Genomic DNA, 12,760 nt, shown 5'->3' with positions numbered 1-12,760 from the left:
TGACTAAGACGTATTCCGTGTTTTACAGATATGTTTTTAATTATATTCTTGTTTGACCCATGTTTTATTTGACATAAAGTTATTAGATATAATCTAACAACCAAACTATCCCACGTTAATTGGTGCATAGGGTTAGATGTTTTCTATGTCCATTTTGATAAGTGTAATGGATTTCGTGACTTTTTTGTAGTTTTATTAACACCCTAACAAAATGTTCAAGTTGTCACAAGCAAACACTAAAACACCATCTGCTTAATCAAAATAAGCATGCAAAACGTGCTGCTGGAAATTGCACGAAAACCATAAAATGACCTAAAACATAATTTACAACTAGACAAAAAAAAAAATTTATTACGGTAAAAATCACAAGAGTGATTCTAATTTGGTACATCGTTATGATCTTTAATTGGGCAAAGTCTGTGCTCATTTCTGCTTGTGAGATTAAATTACATTCCCTATATTTGCAGGAATTAAGACAATACATGCTACACCATTTGCACATGGCTGCAGGTGTCCGAAATTAACCATGTGCTTCGGTTTTAGTGAAAACGTAAACAAAGTTAATTGATCTATTTTCTAAAATGCATCGAGGAAAGGGGATTGTTTGCTTTCCTACTTAAATTGAAACAATTTAATTGTTGAAATATGTTATATACGTTTTAATAGTATAAGATAAAACTCGAACATATTTTTCCTATCCATATAATATGTTTAATTATTCATGATACATATTGTTGCGATAATATGGATGAATTTGAAATCAACCACACATGTTTATCAAAATTTATGATGCTTTTTTTCTAAAAAAAACCACTTCATTAGTTTCAAAATAGTCTAATATGACGATAATATGCATCAATGTTCATTAAACAACAGTATCGCACGCCAAACTACTATTCCAAATTATTTTTGTTGGCTTTCTATAAATAAAAATCATATCATTTTGATTGGCATTCAACGTTATTCGTATAGGTGCCTTATTTTATTTTTGTGAGGTTGAGATAACGTCTCTTTGACCTCCGAAGACTGCTGACAGTCATATAACACGATACAAAATACATAAAGATATAAATAGATAGCGAACTCGTGCAATTGGATTTGTCTAGGTCTGCTTGATTTCATATTAAGAAAAGGTTGTAAATATAAATTATGTTAATCGTTGTTTTTACCTGTATAAAAATGAGTTTTTTTGGATCGAATCAGTCAGTCAAATGGTTTACTCTCGTTTCACTTTCAATGTTTAATTATTTTCCTTTTAATAACTGAACACGCATACTTCATGCGTAAATTGTCGCTAGCTAATGTGTTGAATCGAATGTTACATGAAAGTGGATGTAATGAGGTCGAATTATTCACTTGCAAGCGAATAATACTTCAGCGATGTTTTCTTTTCTCATTTTGAAATGAAAATTGAATCAAACTGACTGTTAAAAGCGAATTATTATTTCACTATTTCATTGGTGATTGAATAATAATAATAATAAAAAATACATCTCGTAACTAAATAAATGCTCCTTTAACAGTCCCCTTATTTTTAAAAATACAAATGTGAAGTTTAAAATATAATTCTATAATGGTTGCTCTTAGATATTATAATGTTACTTTTTCAAACTATCGCTCTTAGTAAAAGTTTTTTGCCGGAACTTAGAATGAAGAACAGCAATAAATGCGTTGTATTTCCGTTTGAGTATTTATAGCTCGCATAATTTTTTTTTATTTTCTCAATTAATACACCATACATGTACATTGCTCTTATAAAAAGACAAGTTATTTTGATCGAACAATGGTTTTTACCGCGCCCTAAGAACAAAATATATAACATCGATCAAACTGCTGAGGGTAAAGCATCAGTTTACTATCGGAAAATGACAGCTTTTATTTTTGAAAGAAGGGACTAGTCCACAAACGTATTTATTTCGAACTCATAAGCTTATTTTTATTTCACAAGACTATGTTGATGGATAGAAAAATAAATATTTGCATTATGGCAAACCATAACAAATACATAATAGCTCATAAATCATGGAGACTAAAGTATCATGAAAAATGGAGAACTAAATGTATATTCAGTGTCGAATTTGGGGGCTTATATCGTATAATTTGGGTCATTTTATGTGAATCTTCAATTAATTTGAATAATGTACAGATCATATCTTTACGTATGAAATTCTACACCAACATAAAAATAAAGTTAAAATACCAATTAAAAATAAATAAGAAACTCCCTGTGATACTGCAGTACCTTTACAAAACATTAAATAAGAAAAATATACAAATATGCAATTTGACAGCCTTAGAATTTAAAAGTGAAAGTAATCAGTTTTAATTTATGGCAGTTTAATCTCATTGGTTGATCTGATATGCTCAGCACAAAGAAAAACAAGACTAAATATTCAAAAGGAATAAAACTTAAAACGCATTTTAAAGTAATTTTAAAATATATTTGAACAACAAATAAAGATGCCGTTTGTCAATAAAAAAGATAAATAGTTTGTAATACCAATATCAAATTCAATTAAGTTAATGTACTTTTCAAATCTCTTAACGTTCAATATATCTTAGGGATTGATAAATGTACACTTAAATTTGAAGTTTAGAAGGCTGGTGTCTATTTCACAGTTTCATAAAAATAAACCAATAAAATTGATAAAATTGATAAAATGAATAAACATTGGAATTTGGAAAATTTATTTAATCTCAAATGTTTATTCTTACGTTACTAATCTACCCATATATACACGATAGAGTATGAAATGGAAAACATTTGGTCCGATTAACAATTCAACTTTTTGACATTTTGAACTCAAAATCATATTCATCTAAAATGATTGAAATTCAACCCTTGATACGATTTGAAAATTTTCAATAACGCCGTTTAGGCAGTGCAAATAGAACTGGTTAATTTTAAATGGACGATTTAATCCTATTTAGAAGAAAAACGCAGGGGAGATGGAGGCATTTCTTATCTAACAAACTTTTAATCTCAATAAATTTATTTATTTTGGCTTAAGTAGTAGACTGCATACAATTCAATATTTGTGTATTCATGTCAGTTTTTCTTTATATAGAATGACTTAATAGAATACCAAATACTTATTTAAAATCATTTCACACTAAATTTAAAATTAAATTCTATCGAGTACAGTAAACATTGCTGTTTTATTATCAATTGTAAAAATTTTATTTTTCAATTTGTAGTAGTTTTATTGTCGTCTCATTCCTATTACCAGACGTCATGACACTTTCATAGTCCACATTTTTTTTGTGGGTAATATATGTCATTATTTTTTATAAACATTTTTGCATAGTTTAATATAAAATTTAAAACACGTCTTCAAATATTTACCTTATTTCTTATTTATGCAGTTATTTATTTAAAAAAAATGCACATGCAAACTTTATTATTAATTTTTAAAAAGGTGTCAAATTTAATGACTTCTACTTACATTGAATAGCGTAGTTAAAGTCAACACATTAGTCCAATACATGACAGTCTCCCATGGATCACATTTCTCTGAACTGAAAAAAAAATCACTAAATTCCTAGCGTTCACATTATCCAAGCACTTTTCACGACTGTCAGTCTCAGAGTTTATGAACAATCTGATTTAAGCGACTGCTTTTCCAGTTGAGTTGGTCCACAGGCTCATTGGAGCGGGTCCATTGTTATTTTTATGAGTATGACGAGAACCCCAATGGTGAAGATAATGGGATATCATCCATCTAAAGATATAAAGAAAATAGTGTTAGTTTGTTGTTGAAAAGGAATAAATGACTCTTCGCACCTTTGGTTAATTATTTTGTTACGTGATTTAACGCGAAGGTAGATATCGATGTAAATATTCAGCCTTATTTTTCAATCATCAATTACTATCCTCATTAAGTTTGACGGTTTGTGATTATCGGGGAGATAAATCCGCTAACTGCCTTTTTAAGATATCGTTAAATTTTTAACCTCGTTTTAGATGCATCTCAAACTTGGAATGTTGACTAACAGCAGGACTAGCCTTTGAGAGCGATTAGTGTTGTTGTTATCATTCCCCTAGTTGGGTTCGATGGCCAGAGGTTAAGTTTGAACAATTGACTTTGTAATCCATCACAATTTTTCCAAACTTTCATCCAGTAAGTGATATTTCAACAAGTTTTGAAATCAACACTCATGTTTATAGAGACAACCTTGTAACAGGATCTAGGAGCTATTAAAAAGCATTCAATAAAATTGTTTGTCATTCTATTAAGAAAAGTCAAATCATCAAAATATGAAACCTCAAAATCAAATTCAAAATCGCTTAAAATAATATCCGATATGTCAATATTTAATAGTCTCAAGAGTGAAAAAATTCACTCTGTAGACTAGTTTAAAAAACGATCTTAAATCGACAAATGATCATTTTGATATTAAAATCAACCCTATATGTTTCTCGTATCACCACTCAGAAACAAATAATATTGTCTTAATTGAAACATGATACCTCTAGTTACACCCATTTCAAATATTTACTGTGAAAAAAATAAAGGCCACTAAAGTCAAACGAATGGTTTTTGTTATGTGTTAAATGTTATATTGAAATGTAACATCTTGATTGTCTTCGGGAACGATAGGAATTCAAACGAAATATTTATACCTATCTGCATAGCCACCTTAAAAAATGATAGCATAATCAAGTAACGGTGTCAAATATTGCACATCCAGATAAAGTCCTTCAGAATAGTTACCTCACAGAGAGCTGACCCATGCATATTTTACTTATAAAACTACTGTATTTAAAGCGACAATATATGTATATGTTCTAATATTACTGGTGGAACCATAGATCTTAAACCGAACTTTCTATTTTTAAGCCAAGCTCATCGCCGCGCATTTCAAACAAATATAATTTTATGCTTATAAAACATTGATTTTTTTTTTTTAGAAGATTTTTTTTGGTCTTTATTTTACGTAATTTAATTTATACATTAAACGATTTATGAAACTAGAAGCTGTTGAATTATCTTTACGAAAACACAAAATACTTTATCGTGTATATTGATTTTATAGTAATCAATCGACAGCGAGAAAAAGGGTTTCAATGGTGGCAATTTCATGCCTTTGCCATTGATAATTTCTATCTGGCAAGACAAGACAAGACAAGACAAATACTTTATTAAAGTCTCACCACTTGTTAAATATAAAATATACAGCTTTTTAAAACACAAGTTGACAACAAGAACCACTCTATAAAGGCAGAAAGGTTGGCATTGTGATTCTCATATGATCATTGAAAACTGTAAACGAGAAAAAAATCTTGCAAAGCTAACAAAATATATAACACCAAAACCTGGTACACGCCATCAGTTATAGTAAGTTGTATATATCTTTGATGTTGTTTCAATTAAAATCAAAGGAATTTTACATCTGCACATATCCTTTGACATAACAATAGATTCCATGCCACGTGTGATTCAGCACTCACAAGTCTTACATAAGTCATAATACTCAGACGATATGAACTTAAGATGAGTATTAAAAGTAAGGAAACATGAACTTGGGTGGAGTAAATAATTACAAGCATGCTGCTTCACAGAGTTAATGAAAACGGCATGTATGCAGAAGAGAAGATGATAGTTCCATGAGCGCGGGAGATCAGTGACAATAGTCGGATTAATGAAAAAAAGTAAAGCAACAATTCTATAATTGATACAAACATACAACATGGCGCACAAAGCTAAGACTAAAGCAACTATTTGTTTTCAACTTATTTGTTTTACATGTATTAACAATCAGATTAAATGGATGCATACGGCACTAAATTGTGTGATATACAGACCAACAGTCATTTTTAAGGGTTACGGATGGTAACTGTGTACAAATTGTACCAGCCTCGCATGTCCGTTTGATATTTTGAATTTATGCGTGGAATTGCAACCATACTGAATTAACGCAAGTTTTTAAAATATGACAATGTTACGTTTTAAGGATTTTAGCTAACGAGTTTTGTTATACTTTAAATCAGTTTAACTGTATCACGCGTGATAAAAGATATTATTTTTATTTCAGTTAACAAATTGTAGTTTACATCTTTAGAGGTTAACGAGCGTTTGAAGATTTTGCACCTTTGCGGATAAAATAACTGTTATTCACAGAACATAAAACTGCTTAGATTATAAATATTCATACAATGGCCACTGAATTTGGCGCTATAATTTACAGCTCCGTTGCCGATGAAATAAGCTGCTAAACGCGAACGAAAAAAGTATATTTGACGAGATATTCTATTGGATTTATTACAGCAGTGGCAAAGTTGACTTAACACTAAAAAAAGTCAGAATAGTGTTAAGATTCCGACGTTGAAATAATAAATAGAACTTTTAGTATAAAAACAGCTTACTGATCGTGAGAAATGTTTATCTTTTATATCCTTTTTAGATTTTATTTAGTTTATTAACTTCATAGCGATTATAGTATTTGCAGGTGTCTTATTTTAAATCAACGACAATTTTTTGCCAGTGTTTTCGTACTAAGTCACTACGTACAGGCAGAAAGATTTTTCCTATTGATTTTAAGCTGCATGGGTGCCAGTTTAGACTACATGCAATACTAGTCTACATTAGACAATTGAAATAGTAACCAAATTTAACACGAAGTTATGTTAAGTTTTGTTGCTGAGCTACTGTTTCATTATTCCAATCCAACAATTTCTTTCATTCATACTGAATTGGCACAATAGTAGTCTACTTTAAAATGACTTCTGTTTGGCACAATAGTAGTCTACTTTAAAATGACTTCTGTTTGACGCAATGGTAACTGTATTTTTTACTTCTGTTTTTTTTTTCTCCCTGTCTGATTTGATACATTTAAATTTACAGCGTATGTTATTTTACTTTTGCTGTTCGATAGAATTTCTTTAAAATGCGTCAATTTTACTCTTATGATTGTATAAATGGATACAAAAGTCATGTTTAAAATTGATCTAAACCCACCTTAAGCTTATATTGTGCCTTATAAAAACAAAATTTCTTAAAACTAAAAGACCCTTTTCCGCTCACTATGAACTCATGAGGGTCACGCCTCCATTAATCTCAAACCCTCGACCAACTTCTGGAAAGATATTATGTCTATCATATTGTCAACCTGCATATACATGAAATACTTGTCACTGGCTGAAACACGCAATAACCAATGACTATAAATGTTGAATCATTTTAAGATCTTTTACAGCTTTTTCTTCCAACTGACTTTTTTAAAGTGATTCTCATTGTTAATGCAGCTGTATGACGAATTAAGACAGCTTCCACTTAAATATGCAACACAATTATATCACAAACAATCCTCTTTAACAGTTAAACATCCTGTTCTAATTTCCGTCAGAACCAATAATTACCAGGAAATGCATCAATTTTAAATTACTGCAATGTTTTAATTACTAAATGATCAAACAAGTTCAAAACGTCAATGTTCTTCAAGTAGAAACGGTAGTGTAATCAAAATTGTGATATAGCTTAAGAAATAATTTGTTTGACAAAACGCATGTATACATGGGCAGATAATTTTTCATTTATTTCGTTGGTGGAAGTTGATTTGAATAGAAATGTGTGTATACTATCAGTGTAAGAAATGCCATTATTTTACTTTTATTAAAGATAGCCTTTTTTCTATTTCCATGTATAATACTGTATAAACATGTACCGGCGGTCCGCCGTAACTTTTAACTATTAAAAAATTCGCACAAAGTTTATATAGTCATAAAAATATGATACTATTTCTTAAATTCAAATGCTAAGTTTCCCCCAGTAGAAGGATTAGCTTATCTTCTTTAGAGAATATAGCTCTTTGCGATTTTAGTACGTTATTTATCCCTGATATTAATGTTTTTACAATGAGCCTTCCTGGTGAAGGCAACTCCAGAAAAGCGCTTCGGACGAAATAAATTTATTAAGTGCTATTTTTTCCATCTATGTAAATTATCTGTTCGTCGTGATTGATTAGTGTGGGATATAGGATCAAATTTGATATATATTTGGGCATACAAATTTACATATTCATGCATAATTTGTCCATAAATCAACCGCAGGAATCTGAACTCTAACGGTGGGGATATCTGGTTCGGAGTTATGGACTAGTTCATATATCATAGCCCGAGTTAGTCGTATGTTGTCCCCTATACGTGCTTTCAGACAGGTACCGTCAGACTACAAGACCAAATTTCACAAAACACAAATACCTACATAGTATCAGTTAACAGTATTACAATTTAAGAGACAAATTCATACATTATTAATGTTATCTTATATGTATGGGAACGGTAAGAAATTATGAGATTGAACTCGAGAGTGACACTAGAGCAGTATAATGCAACACATGCATAATGCATTATGCCGGAAGTGCACTGCAGGTACTATTGTAACGTATATCTAATAAAAAGTATTAGGTTAAAGGCGATATAAAATGTAGTATGAAAAATGGATAAATTAACAATTTAATTCAACTTAATTTAATGATGTAGCGTCATTGTCAAAGTGATGGATGGTATGTTCTGACAAATGTAACTGTTATGTTTAATGGTTCAAATTTGTCTCAAGTAGCTATGTATAATAGATATCATTCTAACATCTAATGATGAACCCCTTTAACAAATATCTCGAGTACTAAAGTGTTTTCACACAAATCTACAGGCGGTCATCACAATAGGGTCATTATGACAATAGAATAATACAAGAATGACCCTTCATTCTAAAGCGAATAAATGACCAATTATTTTTGTCCAGTTTAAAAAAGACCATTTTTAAATGATTTTTTTTCTTCAAATTTTCAAAATAATTTTGTTTTCTATTTTCAATTTTCTAATTGTAATTCTTAAGGGAAATATGTGAATTTGAATTTCTTTTTCTCATAATTAAAATAATAAACAAGATACAGATTTAATATTTTATTATATTTTTACGCTTTTACTTAAACTTTATATACTTTTTATAGTAAATTTTTATTCATTTCGATATTGAAATTTTATTCAAAAATATTTATTTTTATTTTTATTTATATTCGTCATGTTGATTTAGCTGTAAAATAACAATTAAAATTAAAAAAAAAAAGTACTCACATAACTTATTAAAGAATTCACGCTTTAATCCACAGTAAATTATTACCTGAGCCACAGGTAAGAGATAGCTCCAAGAAGGTATGTATATCTTATAGTGAAGAAGTCGTTACAGATGGTATGATAGTATACGATAAGAGAGGGTGTATACCGGCTACCCTTAGATTAACGTCCGCAAAAAATAAGGTTTAATTATCTTATAGTGCTTAACCATTTTGGCATAGCTACAAATTTTTCAGATGGTTATGATAATTTCTTAAATAATTAATCTTTAGATGTTTGTAGATAAAAATTGCTTTTGTTACGCATGCAATGTTTATTGTAATCAACAGATAATAAATAAACTCGGCATCTAAAACTATCATATCTGAGAAAAGGCCAAATATAAAAGCCTTTGTCAAATACATTGTAGTTGTACGGCATCGTAAACATTTCTTAATAATATGAGTCTTATACAATATGCTTTGTATTTATTTATTTTAGTTAGTTTGTTATTATAAAATTTGAGAATCCCAATTGGCATAGTATAAGAAAATTAATTGTCTGTATGTTGGCTTCTGGTAGACAATATATTGTCTAGTATATTATACAACAATGTACGTATACAAAAGAGAGCTAGGTACTAAAGCAAACTGAATCAACAACTAGCACAGCTTAATCGTTCAAGAAGATTCATTGACTGGTTCTTATTCGCAGTGTCGTATATTCTTTGCATATCCAGGGTTCTACGTATTTACAAAAATCATAAATAATAAAGTTAACCGGATTTTTTTCTAAAACGCTGATACTTAAACTGACAATGAGGACCTGTCGGACAAAGTATAAAAGTTGGCCTTGCACAGGAAAAACTAATGCAACAGGCCCTTCAGATTTCATTTATTCATTTTCATTACATACCGTGTATAGCAAGTAAAATCCATAAACAGAGTCTCATGCTTATTTAACTTCCATAATCTGACCAGATCTGCATCTTCAAATGTGTCGAGATCAAAAACACCTATTTAGTATTTATATTGTATTACACGTAGTAGTAGTTTTTTTTGGGGTAAAATTCACTTTGCAAGGTTTTCTATTTTGAATATATATTGTATCTTTTAATTCCTTACTATTAGCTCTAATTTCAATCATAGTAGAAATATTGAAATACCGGATATCTGTTCTGAAAAAAAAATATAGATACATGTACATGGCAACCTTAATTAACGTCTCTTGTCCTTGTTAGAACGTAGATTGCGTCAATCTGATGGACCAGACGTCTGCTTACGTGTTCACAATCGAAATCGGTATTTAGTCTTGTTTTATTTGTTTAGTGTACATGTTGATATTTGCTCTTTAAAGAAACGTATTTGTATCACCTTTTCAAAGCCCAAATTTCCTGCTTTAAGCAAGAATGACCGCCAAGCTGTGCGCATGTAATGCCTAATTTGTTTTAGTTATGAGTATTCATGAATATTTGATAGTTAATTACCTTCTATAGTTTAAATATTATCTCCTGGACATTGAGCAAGTAACATTCGTGATATATTTTGACTTAATCAATTATATATTCCTAACGTGGAAAAGACATGTTTTTATTAGTACATGTATAGTTGATCTTATTTGAAAAATTAATAATAGTCATAATAATGATAATTAAATAAATAAATTGAAAAATAATAATAATAATTTCCAAGCATTTCGGGAAATTCCGTGTAGCTAAAGGAATCGTGAATAAATTTCAGTTTGTGAAGCATTTATATATAGTAGCAGGCTAGCAGAGGCTCCACAGCAGCACATAATATAAATAAATTGAAGAATGAATTCGACTACACAAGGGCTTGGGAGTGTTTCCGTATGTTTTAAAACATATTGATTATAAGAGGACATGTAAAATTGTATACAGAGTCTATATCATATTAAAATACAATAAATAATGGGAAACATAGTTAGGATGCATTCAAAAACAAGAATGTGTCCACAGTACACGGATGCCCCACTCGCACTATCATTTTCTATGTTTAGTGGACCGTGAAATTGGAATAAATTCTCTAATTTGGCATTAAAATTAGAATGATCTTATCAAAGGGAACATGTATACTAAGTTTCAAGTTGATTGGACTTCAACTTCATCAAAAACTACCTTGACCAAAAACTTTAACTTGAAGCGGGACAGACGGACGAACGAACGAACGGACGGACGGACGGACAGACGGACGAACGGACGCACAGACCAGAAAACATAATGCCCCTCTACTATCGTAGGTGGGGCATAAAAAAACTTGAATATTTAAGCCAATTTTTAATTATTGTAACCGGTGTTCAGAAAGGTCTTAGACAAAATTTTAAGCGGGAAAAGCCAAATATTAGACATCTTTCCACTTATACTATATAAGAACACAATAATTTGAAGGAACAGTAAAGCGGTTGACTAGAAGAAGAATTTTCTTGATATTATCTTGTTGCAACGGTTTCAAATATCTATTCAATGAATATCACAGAAACGCATAAATGTATATTGATGTAAAACTAAGAAAATTACACCATGGAGGGACCTGTATAAGGAAACCAAACTCTAATCATGTCAATATGACTTTGATCAAAAGAGGTCAAGTGCAAGAAAATGGAATTTGTATGTCAAACAATTTCCGATATCCATTAATGTAATCAATTATCTTCAATATACAGCAATCTTTCTATTCTTACATGTAATATTCACTTTATTAAAGCGTCAAACAGCTAGAATCGATGAAACTGTGGAGATACATTATCCACATCTGTACATGTAGCTAAGTTTACAACAATAAATATTATCAACAAAGTGATTTTAAAAGAAGATGCAATATTTTACTGCTTGGGTGGAGGATGATAAAGATACACGAAAAGGAACTTTATTTAACTATTACTATGATACTTTCACTGGTAAAGTTAATCAAATTGTGTTCATATTAAAAGGGATTCGTACAATGTATCACATAACAGAATTATGTTAGCTTTATAATAGATAGATATAAGAAGATATGATATGAGTGCCAATGAGACAACTCTCCATCCAAGTCACAATTTATAAAAGTAAACCATATTAGGTCAAAATACAGAAGCTGAATATGTGGTCTCAATTGTTATTGTGCAATCATTGGAATGGCGCGTATCAATAAAATCGTGAGCTATTTAAAAAAAATCCTTTAAAAATAAGCATAAATTGTCCCAAAGTTCTGCAAGTTATTTTTCAATTGCCACCGATAATTTTTTAAACTATATGAGTTCAACTGCGACCAGTACAAGAGTAAAGACTACTGGACATATGATTTAGATCCTAGTTGGAGCTAACTGTCAAGAGGTCAATTGCGCTCAAAACAAAACAATTCTATAATTCTTATAGCAAATTTGACTAGCTGCAAGGTCTGATTGGAAGATATGTTATTTGATATTTAATTGGAACCCTGTGTAAAATTGTTCTTGTATTGAATATTGATAGAAAGCCGTACGGTGGCCTAAAATATTTGTTTAAATCCACTATATTTGAAAATTGGTGGATAGTTGTCATATCAGCAAACATATAACATCTCCTTATTTCTATGGACTTTAAGAAAGCAACTAGCCTTTTCTCCTCAAGAACAATCGATACATTAGACTATACTACATCGGACTGCAAGCTTTTAAAACAATCTTTTTACAATTTTACATTCAATGTCGTTTTCACGAGATTAA

The 12,760-nt window shown here is 30.2% G+C and overlaps 1 protein-coding gene across 4 annotated transcripts in view; it reads right to left on the bottom strand.

Annotated features, from left to right (window-relative positions):
• The window catches only part of LOC143071392 (protein madd-4-like), a 60,158-nt gene that overhangs the window by 33,855 nt on the left and 13,543 nt on the right, over positions 1-12,760 (bottom strand). For 2 of the 4 annotated variants that reach the window (XM_076245649.1, XM_076245652.1), the window contains exons 1-2: positions 9,077-9,228; positions 3,447-3,722 (exon numbers count right to left, since the gene is read on the bottom strand). In XM_076245649.1, coding sequence (XP_076101764.1) covers positions 3,447-3,488 — 42 coding nt within the window. In that variant the 5' untranslated portion in view covers positions 3,489-3,722; positions 9,077-9,228. Of the gene's footprint in view, positions 1-3,446; positions 3,723-9,076; positions 9,229-12,760 lie in introns of those variants that run through there. The other 2 variants (XM_076245651.1, XM_076245650.1) reach the window with 2 other exon arrangements.

Source organism: Mytilus galloprovincialis, chromosome 4, assembly GCF_965363235.1.
Source record: "Mytilus galloprovincialis chromosome 4, xbMytGall1.hap1.1, whole genome shotgun sequence".
NCBI lineage: Eukaryota > Metazoa > Mollusca > Bivalvia > Mytilida > Mytilidae > Mytilus > Mytilus galloprovincialis.
Note: the sequence above shows the minus strand (reverse complement) of the source record. Positions and strands in the feature narration are given on the sequence as shown.